We start from the raw sequence: 12,717 nt of genomic DNA, 5'->3' as shown, positions 1-12,717 counted from the left end.
ATAGCAATAGGGCAGCGGTGGGCAGGCAGCCCAGAGGGAAACAGAAACTGATGGAGGAGAATGGGAGATGGAGTGAGGACTCAGAGGTCCTCCACGGGGGTCTTCCGCTCTCAGTAACCTGGGGAACCACCATCCCATAGTCTCATAATCAGGGACCCATCCTGACATCGTGAGGTACCCTGGGTTTCTTTGGTTCCGTAGCCTTGCGGCTTTTGCGTAGTGCTTCATTTATCCTCGGTGATTCACCCAACTTGAGCAACTGGGAAGCAGAGACACAAAAGTTTACTTCTCAGAAGCCGGCTCTGCTTATAATAGAACTGTATTTATGAATCATCTGTATTAGTATTAAAAGAAAGCAGAGTGGAGGCCGCCTCGGGGTTCTGCCTTGATTCACTTGAGTTTAAATCATGAAAGGACTAGTAACTGGGACAGTGCCCGAGAGGGAACTTGAAAGAAGGAATCAAGCTCAGAAGTTCTGTGTTTATAAACAGATGTTACAGCATTGCTCAACAAAGGAAAAATGTTTGCCTAGCTGTACTGTTTTTGGTATGCTCTTAAGTTCAAAAAGGAAAATAAATTAAAAAAAAAAAAACAGTTTAGGGCATTAGCTTGGAAACTCAGCACTCAGAGCATGTTTGAAAAGCAGCCTGACACAATGAACTTATGGCTTTACTTGCACACAATTGGCTGCCCCAGATAAAATTGTAAGAAGGTGGTCTGGCCAGACCTTACCAGGCTCAGATTCTGGTAAACAGAGACATCAAGTTGAATAGTTTGGGTGAAACCTCAAAAGTAAGGTCAGAATGATTCCTTTTTAAAAAAGAAAAGGATACAAATCCTCATATAATCCTTCTACCATTCATTTGAAAAATGAGACTTTCTTAATTTAGATAATCTTGCTTCTGATGAACAAAATCTTGCTTATATCTTGATTACTGTTTTGTCGTAAACTCCCGTTGAGCTTTGCTCCTCTTATTTTACTTAGTGATATTGTGTTTGAAAATCACATTTTAGTTTCATTTTAATCAGATGGTTTGTTTCTCTGATCTTCAGTTGCTCAGTCATGTTGGACTCTTTGCGACCCCACAGACTGTAACCCACCAGGCTCATCTGTTCATGGGGATCCTCCAGGCAAGAATACCAAAGTGGTTGCCATTCCCTTCTCCAGGGGAAGTCCCAACTCAGGAATGGAACCCCATTCTCCCACACTGCAGGCAGATTCTTTACTGTCTGAGCCACCAGGGAAGCCCATATTTAAGGAACCATTGCCAAATCCAAGGTCACGAAGATTTTACCCATGTTTTCTCATTTTTAAGGTAGAGTTTAGAATGTCCATACTGATTTAGGTACATTTAAGAAAAGACGACTCTGGAGAGTCCCTGGGACTACAAGGAGATCAAACCAGTCAGTCCTAAAAGGAATCAACCCTGAACATTCATTGGAAGGACTGAGGTGCTGAAGCTGAGGTGCTAATATTTTGGCCACCGATACAAAGAGCCAGCTTATCAGAAAAGACCTGATGCTGGGAAAGACTGAAGGCAAAAGGAGAAAGAGCCGGCAGAGGATGAGATGGTTGGATAGCATCACTGACTCAGTGGGACATGAACTTAAGTCAACTCCAGGAGATAGTGGAGGACAAGGAAGCCTGGTGTGCTGCAGTCCATGGGGTTGCAGAGTCAGACACGACTTAGCGGCTGAAGAACAAGAGGAAATCATATCTTACGTAATTCTGAAAGTTGCCTGTCTTCATCTTGTACATGCCACTCTAGCACATTTGGTATTGGTATACATCATGCTCTTCAAGCTAGTCAAACTTGGGATCCCCAACATTTCTGTGTCAGTAATGTAAGGTGTGAAACTAGCAGATTCAGTAAAGACCTGCTTCATCCTCACCGCACTGGGCGTCTAGATGCCATTCGGGTTGGATTCACAGGATGGGGAGCGGCGATGATTCCTGGCCTGAGTCTCCTAACAGCAGAGATGCAGAAGGGAGGAGAAGATCCCCAGGAGACCGGCTGTTGACTGCAGACCGCTGCCACTGGCCTTGGGGTGGTGGTGGAGGAACTGGGGCAGCTGTGGTGTCCTGGGAGGAGGACCTGAGAGTTCTCAGAGTTGTCTGATTAGAACAAATCTGCCTGGGTGGGAGCAACACCTGCAGCAGCAGCCCAGTCCAAGCCTGCCCACCACCACTCTGCCCACACCTGCCCCAAAGGCACATGGCACGTCTCGCTGGGTGTGCGGAGAACCGCTGGCTCAGGGCAGGCGCTGGCAAGGATGCCTACTAGTGTGTTGAGCGCTTGTATTATAAAAGGACGTTGGGTTTTGTCAAGTGCTTTTTAAGTACTGTTGTTCCCCTGTGGGCCCATTGTTGTTTAGCCGCTCAGTCGTGTCTGACTCTTTGTGACACCATAGACTGTAGCCTGCCGGGCTCCTCTGTCCATGGGATTCTCCAGGCAAGAATCCTGGAGTGGGTTGCCATTTCCTCCTCCAGGGGATCTCCTCGACCCAGGGATTGAGCCCAAGTCTTCTTGCACAGGTGGATTCTTTACCTTCTGAGCCACCAGGGAAGCCCCTTTCTAAGCATAATTGAGGCAATTAGTGTGGGGTTTTTGTCCCTTTCATTTTTTCTTGTCATGGGTTGCATTGATTTTGGTATGATACATCATCATTGCCTTCCTGGAATGAATCCCACTTGGCTGTGATGTATAATCCTTGAATATGCACTGACTTTTATAAGGTATGTTTTGTTGAGGGTTTTTAAATCTGTACTTGTCAGAAATCGTGATCTGTAGTTTTCTCCGCTTATAGTGCCTTTTTCTGGCTTTGGTATCAGGGTAATATTAGCCTCATAGAATGAGTTAGGATGGATTCTTTCCTCTTCATTTTTTGCAAGAGTTTGAGAAGGATTGGTGTTAATTTTTCTTTAAATATTTGGCAGAATTCACATGAAGGCATCTGGTTCTGGGCTTCCCTTTGTCAGGAGGTTTTTAATGACTGAGTCCATCTCTTTGTTGTGGTCTATTTTGATTTTCTATCTCTTCTATGTCAGTTTCATTGGCTTGTGTATTTCTAAGAATGTCTTTTTTACCTAGTTATCCAATTTGTGGTACCTTTGTTCATGGTGTTCTCTTATAACCTTTTTATTTCTGTAAAGTCCAGAGCAATGTCTGCGCCTTCCTTTCTGATTTTACTTACTTGAGTCTTCTCCCTTTTCTCCTTTGTCAATCTAAGTTTCGTCAATTTTGTTGATCTTTTCAAAGAACCAGCTTTCGGTTTTATTGCTTCTCTCTGTTGTTTTTCTCTATTTATCTGTCTCTGTGCTAGTCTTTATCATTTCCTTCCATCTGCTAGCTTTTGGTTTAGTTTACCCTTATTTTTCTAATGTAATCAAGTTAAACATTAGGTTGTCGATTTTAGATCTTTTTAGTATAGACATTTACTGCTATAAGTTTCCCTCTAAGCGCTGCTCTTGCTGTATCCCATAAGTTTTTATATTTTTTTATTCTCATTCATTTCAAAGTGTTTTCTAATTTCCTTTGTGATTTCTTCTTTGACCCATTGGTTATATAAGAGTAGATTATATATCTTCTGCATATCTTTGAACTTCCCAGTTTTCCTTCTGTTACTGATTTCTAGTTTAATTCATCTGTGGTTGGAAAAGAGACTTTGTATGATTTGAGTCTTTTTAAAGAAGAATATACATTCTGCAGTTGTTGAGTACTTCCTATTATTCTTAGAATAGAACGCAAGCTCCTCACTATGGTTTTAATTCCTACAAGTACCGATCCTGACTAGCTCCTCTGGCACTGTCTCCCTCCACTCTTCTCTTGGTTTGCTCAGGAATTGTTGTGTTTCTTCCCCCCTGATTTATTAACGTGATGCTCTAGTGTAATAACATTAAGTATGTGAGTGACTGATTAACGTAATGCTTTAGTGAAAGCACACTAATGTATACCTTTTGATAGCATGTGGAGCCATTGTGTGTATCTTTGTGAAACGTTTGAAAGTGTATGGAGAAAGACTGAACATGAATGTTCACAGCAACATTGTTCACAATAGCCAAAAGGTGGAGACAACTCAGATGTCCACCCTCTGATGAACAAATAAACAAAACATGGTCCATTCATCCAATGGAATGTTATTCAGTCATAAAAAGGAATGAAGTTCTGTTGCATGCTGACATAGATGACCTCGAAAACTTTCTGCTAAGTCAAAGAAGACAGACACAGAAAGTCCTGTAATATTTTATGGTTCCTTTTGCAGGAAATATCCAGAATAGGCAAATTCAGACACAAAGCAAATTAGTGCTTACCAGGATGTGGTGGTGGAGAAATAGGGGATGTGGCGTGACTACTTCATGGGTTGGGGGTTTCCACTCTAGTGGTGGTGGTTATATAACATTGTGAATGTGCTCAGTGTCACTAAGGGTAAATTTTATGTTATCTATCAGTTCAGTCAGTTCAGTTGCTCGGTCGTGTCCGACTCTTTGCAACCCCATGAATTGCAGCACGCCAGGCCTCCCTGTCCATCACCAACTCCCGGAGTTCACTCAGACTCACGTCCATAGAGGCAGTGATGCCATCCAGCCATCTCATCCTCAGTCGTCCCCTTCTCCTCCTGCCCTCAATCCCTCCCAGCATGAGTCTTTTCCAGTGAGTCAGCTCTTCTCATGAGGTGGCCAAAGTACTGGAGTTTCAGCTTTAGCATCATTCCTTCCAAAAGAAATCCCAGGGCTGATCTCTTTCAGAATGGACTGTTTGGATCTCCTTGCAGTCCAAGGGACTCTCAAGAGTCTTCTCCAACACCACAGTTCAAAAGCATCAATTGTGTGGCACTCAGCTTTCTTCACAGTCCAACTCTCACATCCATACATGACCACTGGAAAAACCATAGCCTTGACTAGATGAACTGTTGTTGGCAAAATAATGTCTCTGCTTTTGAATATGCTATCTAGGTTGATCATAACTTTTCTTCCAAGGAGTAAGCGTCTTTTAATTTCATGGCTGCAGTCACCATCTGCAGTGATTTTGGAGCCCCAAAATATAAAAGTCTGACACTGTTTCCCCATCTATTTCCCATGAAGTGATGGGACTAGATGCCATGATCTTAGTTTTCTGAATGTTGAGCTTTAAGCCAACTTTTTCACTCTCCTCTTTTACTTTCATCAAGAGGCTTTTTAGTTCCTTTTCACTTTCTGCCATAAGGGTGGTGTCATCTGCATATCTGAAGTTATTGATATTTCTCCCAGCTTGTGCTTCTTCCAGCCCAGCATTTCTCATGATGTACTCCGCATATAAGTTCAATAAGCATGGTGACAATATACAGCCTTGACGTACTCCTTTTCCTATTTGTAACCAGTCTGTTGTTCCATGTCCAGTTCCAACTGTTGCTTCCTGACACGCATATAGGTTTCTCAAGAGGCAGGTCAGGTGGTCTGGTATTCCCATCTCTTTCAGAATTTTCCACAGTGTATTGTGATCCACAGTCAAAGGCTTTGGCATAGTCAATAAAGCAGAAATAGATGGGTTTTTGTAACTCTTGCTTTTTTGATGATCCAACGGATGTTGGCAATTTGATCTCTGGTTCCTCTGCCTTTTCTAAAACCAGCTTGAACATTGGAAGTTCACGTATTTCTGAAGCCTGGCTTGGATAATTTTGAGCATTACTTTACTAGCGTGTGAGATGAATGCAATTGTACAAAAAAGATCTTCACGACCAAGATAATTACGATGGTGTGATCACTCACCTAGAGCCAGACATCCTGGAATGTGAAGTCAAGTGGGCCTTAGAAAACATCACTACGAGCAAAGCTAGTGGAGGTGATGGAATTCCAGTTGAGCTATTTCAAATCCTGAAAGATGATGCTGTGAAAGTGCTGCACTCAATATGCCAGCAAATTTGGAAAACTCAGCAGTGGCCACAGGACTAGAAAAGGTCAGTTTTCATTCCAATCCCAAAGAAAGGCAATGCCAAAGAATGCTCAAACTACCGCACAATTGCACTCATCTCACATGCTAGTAAAGTAATGTTATGTATATTTCACCACAATGAAAAAATCAATCCAGTGTAAAATCTTTTTTTTTCCTGTGCAAAAGAAAGCACTCATTTTCAAATAATGTTTATTATCAGTATTGAAAAACAAACCACATTGTTCAAAGACCAAAGTTTAAAATGAAAAATAAGTAAAATAATTAGGACTCACTCTCTTACATGACATTACATCCAGTGTCAGAGAGCTTGGTATAAAGTGGACTTTTAAAAGTCCAGCTGTTTTGTTTATTGGCGGACTGTTCTGTGGTCCATCTGGAATTCATATGTTGAGTGTTACAGTAGATATTTTTGTTTAACCAGTTTGGATGAACAAGATAAAGCTTACACTCCAGGCCTGTATCCTTGCCTCAGTTAAGACTGCAAAATGCCCTTTTTAAGTATATTTTTTAATTAAAGAACATAGCTAGAAATCAATCCATCATGTTTTGGTCTCGTTACACAGTTACTCAACATGAGTGTTTTTGGTGGTGGTGGTGATGAAAGAGCACAGAAAATAATGAATTGATTTGTTGTTTACTTGAAAAAAATATGAAAGTCAAAGATAAATATGCTACTGAAAATTATTAGAGAATGTCTGTTTATCTTCCAGAACTAATTGTCACTTGAATTACTCATGACAAAACACGGCCATCAGCAAGTGGAAATGCCCACGTGTCCGATTATGGTGGAGCTTCCATGTCACATAGCATGCAACCTGATGTTTTATTTTCTTCTGTGAACTCTCTGATGAAAACACCAGGTGTTAGTGAAATCTTAAACATGGAAGCCCAGACAGAAAGCATAATTAGTTCATATATGACAGTTCATAGCCTTCCCTAGTCTGTTTAATACTCATCTAGTTATACTATATAGACCTTAACAAGAATGTTTAAAAAATAAATTTAAAGAGTCATATGTTATTTTTCACTGTGATAAAACCCAATAGCCTCTTTAATCTTGGGGGTAAGAGAGATTGGACTTGTGAAGCTCTGTTTGTGTTTTAAATTAGGTCAAGTTGCATTGTATATGTTAGCTAATTAACTAGAATTTACTGGTCTGTACAAAATCTGAATAACAGCCCTTCACACTCTTGTTTTGTTTTGTTTTGTTTTGTTTTCTCTAAACAATACTGTTGGAATGTTGGGAGGAATATAGCATAATTTTTTTTTAAGAACATATATTTTAGAGTTGGACAGATCAGGCCTAAATCTTGATTCAACCACCTGATGGTTAAGTGAAAACCCGTTTCTAGATTTGTAGAGACATCTTCATCTGTAAGACCCTTGCTGTAGAGGATTGTCATGACATTTTGAAGGTGGGCAACATGGGGCCAGTCCTCTGCAGGTATCCGTTGTGTGGTCTCTGTGATAACGTTGATGGTAATTTGGATGACTTTCTACCAAAAATATTCAAGGTCTCCTGTTGTTAGCAGATCTCTAAATGATCTCGTCATTTTTTCTATCCCCCTGTGTGGTTTTAGGGAGTGCTCAAATTGTTTAGTCGTGTCTGACTCTGGGCTTCCCAGGTGGCGTCAGTAGTAAGAAACCTGCCTGCCAGTGCAGGAGACGTTAGAGATGAGGGTTCGATCCCTGATTTGGGAAGATCCCCTGGAGGAGGGCACGGAAACCCACTCCAGTATTCTTGCCTGGAGAATCCCGTGGACAGAGGAGCCTGGCTGACTTTTCTGGCTTCTTTGGTTAATTCACAATGGGCATGAGTTTGAGCAAACTCCAGGAGATAGTGGAGGACTGGGAGGCCCGGTGCACTGCAGTCCATGGGGTCACAGAGTCGGACACGACTTAGTGACTGAACAACAACTGGACAGGTGGTGCCCCAGAGAGAATCTGAAGGCCAGGGTCTAGTTCTTAAGCTGTCTCATTCTGATGACAGATTGGCCAAAGCCTAGTGTTGACTGGAGGTTGGTTACTTGATGGAAAATTTAAGCTACAGGGCCCAGTCTCACTCTGAGGTACACCATTTTCTCACAAACATGAATCAACCTCACGGTTTGGTTGCAATAAGCAATACTCAAGTTTCCCAAGTTACTTACCATTCATTGAAGCCCACACTTTTGCTTGCGTTAGACATAAATTTCTATTCATGTGTTTATTTGTCACTGTTTACACAGCTGTGTTTGTTTATGTTCATACATCCTCCCGTGGATTTTCCCGCTTATAGAGGCTGTTTCGGATTTAGGTTTCATCTCTATCAGGTCCGAGGTATGATCTTTGTAATTTGCTGTGTGGTGAACATCTAATGCGTGCTGTTTGATTATGACATTATGTCTGCATAACTAGAAGCAATATTTTTATGAGTATTAAACATGTTTACCAACAAATATCCTGTAAAAGGTATGATTGGATTATAATTCTTATTCATCCAGGTCCGAGCCATATGGTATTTGTGCCTTTCCCAGGAACAATGAGAAACGTGTATCAGGGTGGCCCAGAGTCATGGAGCCCGGATACACCAGGACTCAACATTCCCAGTGACCGTTCTTGTTCTTGTTCTGGCTGTCGTGTTTTTATGGTTCAGTAACTCGACCCTGATGTTTCTCTGTGGCTCTGGCCTCGGGGGTCGTGGCCAGAGGAAACCTGGCCACAGTGGAGACTTTAGGGGTTAGGATGGGGTGCTCCTGTGTGGCCGGGGACAGGGCGAAAGCCCCAGGTGTTCCAGGTGGGCTCTAGTGCCTCGCAGCTCAGATGCTGGTAGCAGCCTGGCGTCTCTACAGCTGCCGAGTCCATCACGGTCAGCGGCAGTCGTGCGGGCGAACGGGCCCTCAAAACGGGCTCCATCCAGACAGAGATGTGTTGCCAGTGTGAGGTCATGGTGGTGTTAGGTTTTTTTTTCTCCAAACCGTAGGTGTTGTTCAGTACTGTAACAGCAACAGTGTTAAAATAGAGTAACAATAAGAACGTTCACTGTCTCAGAATGTGGGGGCCCACGATGAGGTTGTAAATAATCCAGTTCCTTGTTTGCCCCAAAAGTTGCCTTCCAGAGCACACCTCAGTTCAGCCTGCTTAAAACTGATTCCAATTTGCAGAATATTAAATGCTTGCTCTGTGCCCTACGCTGCTGGGTGCCGGGGAGACAGAACACGGTGACAGACCCCCATCTGGCAGACGGTCTGGTCCGGTGGGCCTGAGGACGTGTGTGTCGGGGTGGCACGTGGTTGCTGCTGTGGAAACAAAGGAGAGCTGCAGGTGGAAGTGCGATATTCCAGCCATGTCCCGGGTGGAGGGAGTGTGTGAGCCGCCTTGCACACCTTTCCTCCTCACCCCGATGTCGCACGAAGGCCTCTGCAGGGGACCCTGCGTGCAGTGTGCGTGTCCGAGTCTCCTGGGTGGTGGTGATGTTAGAATTCTGTCCCCGTGGTTTTCAGGTACCAGCAAGGTCAACCTGGTGAGGATCCCGTCCACGGCCTCCAGCCCGCGGGACACGGCCCTGGCGGCCGTCATCTGCAGCGCCCTGGCCACCGTGCTGCTGGCCCTGCTCGTCCTCTGCGTCATCTACTGTAAGCGGCAGTTCGTGGAGAAGAAGCCGAGCTGTGAGTCCTGAGCACTTGCTGTGTCTTGGCATCCTGCCCAAGGGTGTTGATCATCATCACTGTCCTCTGAGTGTCCAGCGAGGACCTGAGAGGAGCGTCAGGCTGCGGCCACGGGGACAGAGAGCATGTGCAACTAGGCCTCCCAGGGGAGGCGCCGAGGGTGCGGCCGAGGGGCGGCATCACTTCACCGGGGCCTGAGGAGGCAGGGCCGCCCCCACCCTCCACAGAAACACAGTGCGTTCTAAGTTCTGGCAACACAAGGACCCCCCATCTCGAGCTTTCTTGACCGACTGTTTTGTTTCTCTGCCTTTTCGTAAGAAGTATTTTTAAATGTGAACCGCAGCTGTCCTTTCCTCCCAAACTGCAGAAGCCGGGGTGGTTCTGGTCGCACTGTGGTGTTCCCGGGCTTCCCCTGGGGAACTTGCCTCGCTGACCGGGTTCTCGGCCTCCACAGGGTCCCTGAGGGCCCAGGACCTGCGGTGCAACGGCTCTGAGCTGTCCTGTTTCGACAGACCCCGGCCCGGCGCCCCTGCGCCCCGCGCCTGCTGTCAGTGCCTGCGGGACTCGGCCCAGGCCCGCGGTAAGTTCAGAGCTTGGGGTCCACTAGGAACGCAGGCCCCGAGGCTGCAAAGAGCGCTCCTGCTCTGTTTCCCAGTTAAAGCTAATTGAGTTCAGTCATTCTCCCTCGTCCCCAGAGGTTTGGGGTGTTGTGCGTCTTTTAAGTATTAACATCAAATAGAAAAGAAGCATCTCATTAAAATTCTAGGATTTCTCAGTAACTTTTAAAACAAGTTCGCCTTCATTTTGGTGTCAATTGATTTAAAGTAACGTGAACCTTTTGTAGAGTAGGGTTGTCTGTCTCCTTTCTTGTCTGGTGGGTTCAAAGTGAAGCTGCACATGGCTGTCTTAGTGTCTTTCTGGGTTTCTTTTTCTTTCAACTAGTTTATTTATTTATTTTTGGCTGTGCTGGGTCTTGGTTGCTGCGTGGGCTTTTCCCTGGTCGTGGCAAGCGAGGGTTACCCTCTTCGTGGTGTGCGGGCTTCTCATTGCAGTGGCTTCCTCTTGTTATGAAGCAACGACACTAGGGCTCATGGGCTTCAGAAGTTGGGGCCCCCAGGCTCTAGAGCACAAGCTTAGTAGTTGGGGCGCACGGGCTTAGTTGCTCTGTGGCATGTGGGATCTTCCCAGACCAGGGATCAAACCCATCTCTCCTGCATTGACAGACAATTCTTTACCACTGACCCACCAGGGAAGCCCTGGATGTCTTACAGAAGAGGGAGGAGGGAGACCTGTGACAGGGTTTTCCACAAACCAGTGTTGCGTCTGGGATAATTGACAGAGATGGAAGTTCAGGGAAGTCCAGGCAGACCCCGGAGAAACTGGGGTTCGGTTCCAGACCATTGCAATAAAGAGAATATTGCAATAAAGTGAGTCACGGGACATTCTGGGTTCCCCGGTGCATATAACATTATCTTTATGCTATACGGTAGTATATTAAGTGTGCAATAGCATCGTGTCCTAAAAAATAACATATAAACCTTAATTTAAAAATAATTTATTGCTGAAAAATGCTAACCATCATCTGAGCCTTCAGTGAGTCATACTACAATAGTCACATCAAGGTCCCCTGAGCACAGACCATCATAACAAATATAATAATAATGAAAAAGATCAAAATACTGTGAGAATTACCAAAATGGGACACAGAGACACAGAGTGAGCAGACGCTGGAGGAAAAATAGTGCCCCTAGATTGTGAGACACGGGGCTGCCAATGACCTGCACTTTGGGAAAAAGCAATAATTGTCAGGCACGATACAGCCAGGTCTGCCTGTAATTCAGGTGGACTAAGGTTTCTAACATGGGTAAAGGTCAGCAAAGGAATACTAACTTATGCTTAACTTCTTGCCCCACCCCCACGACCTCACCTCCTCTGCAGGGCATAATCAGGGTGGCCGAAGCCCTTCCAGAAGCCTGCCTCTGCCCGCTCCATCCTCACCTGTGTGTCCCCCGCACCTGTGGACACGGCACCTAGCAGTGTGTCGTCTCCTGTAACCATCCATGAGGTTCAGTGTTTCCCAATTCAGTGTCTGGCCCTCTCAGAACTGTCCGATCTTTCATTTCAAGACATCGAAGGGTTCAGCTTTTCAGTCTAACATTTGATATGGGAAATAAGGCATTTTTAAGCACAGTTCTATCTCCGCTGACCATTACTATCTGCATTTATTAGTTGACTTCCTAGGTAAGCAAAAACTTCCCTTCTTCCCCATTTATTCTTTCCTTTAATTACTGTGGACGCAGTGTCCCTGATAAAGGGGTGACGGTCCTTTTTGATCATTATTTATTTTGAGGCTCAGATTTTCCCAGGTTTGGCCAGAGGGAGTCCCTTCACCCTGCTCAGGCATCATTTGGACATAGCTTTATTATCCTTTTAGCTTCTGTCTTATTTTCTGGCTCAGAAAGAAGTTCCAGGCTCATCTTGTATTTTCCAGCTGGAGCGCTAGAACCAGCCATTTCTACAGGGAATGGCGGTGCCTTTCCTTGAATAAAATTGAAATGTCCCACAGTGAGGGTGGCTTGCTGAAATGATTGGCAGTGGATCCAGGCACGTCCCCATGATCATGGCCTCGCGAGACCAGGACTGCTTCCAGATAGAACCGGCTGCAGGCCAGGCGGCCAGCCCTCTCAGCATGGCTTGTTGCTGCATCTCAGTGGCTAGCTTTCATTTTTAAAAGGGAAATGGTTTCATCATCTTCCTTTCCTTTTGATAAAAGAAAATAATTCATCATGGAATCTTTGGATGTTTGTACGTTTGTGTATTAATATGTGATTTCCTCAAACCTTTCTCTGTATATTTAATATGTATGTGTCTGCATTCGTCAGTATGCTTTACTGTGTTTATGGTTTATAAAATCAGATTTACATATGTCTGGATGCATAGAGAGAGGAGTCTAGAAGGCTATTCAGAAATGTGGACAGTGTTTTGCAGTGTATAGAGTTGGGAAAGATTTATTTTTCAATTTCTGATCTAGTCTCTCTATTTTTAAAGTTTGTCTTCAATGAACGTGTATTGTCTTCATAACCAAAACTAGTATACATACTGCTTCAGTGACCAGAGTAGTTAGTAAAGCTGTATGCACG

The 12,717-nt window shown here is 44.4% G+C and overlaps 1 protein-coding gene across 2 annotated transcripts in view; it reads left to right on the top strand.

Moving 5' to 3' along the window:
• TNFRSF19 (TNF receptor superfamily member 19) overlaps positions 1-12,717 on the top strand; it is a 96,546-nt gene that overhangs the window by 76,537 nt on the left and 7,292 nt on the right. For both annotated transcript variants that reach the window (XM_015098178.3, XM_042254900.1), the window contains exons 6-7: positions 9,413-9,577; positions 10,032-10,157. In XM_015098178.3, coding sequence (XP_014953664.3) covers positions 9,413-9,577; positions 10,032-10,157 — 291 coding nt within the window. The remainder of the gene's footprint in view (positions 1-9,412; positions 9,578-10,031; positions 10,158-12,717) is intronic.

This window comes from Ovis aries, chromosome 10 (assembly GCF_016772045.2).
Source record: "Ovis aries strain OAR_USU_Benz2616 breed Rambouillet chromosome 10, ARS-UI_Ramb_v3.0, whole genome shotgun sequence".
In the NCBI taxonomy this organism is placed as follows: Eukaryota; Metazoa; Chordata; class Mammalia; order Artiodactyla; family Bovidae; genus Ovis; species Ovis aries.
Note: the sequence above shows the minus strand (reverse complement) of the source record. Positions and strands in the feature narration are given on the sequence as shown.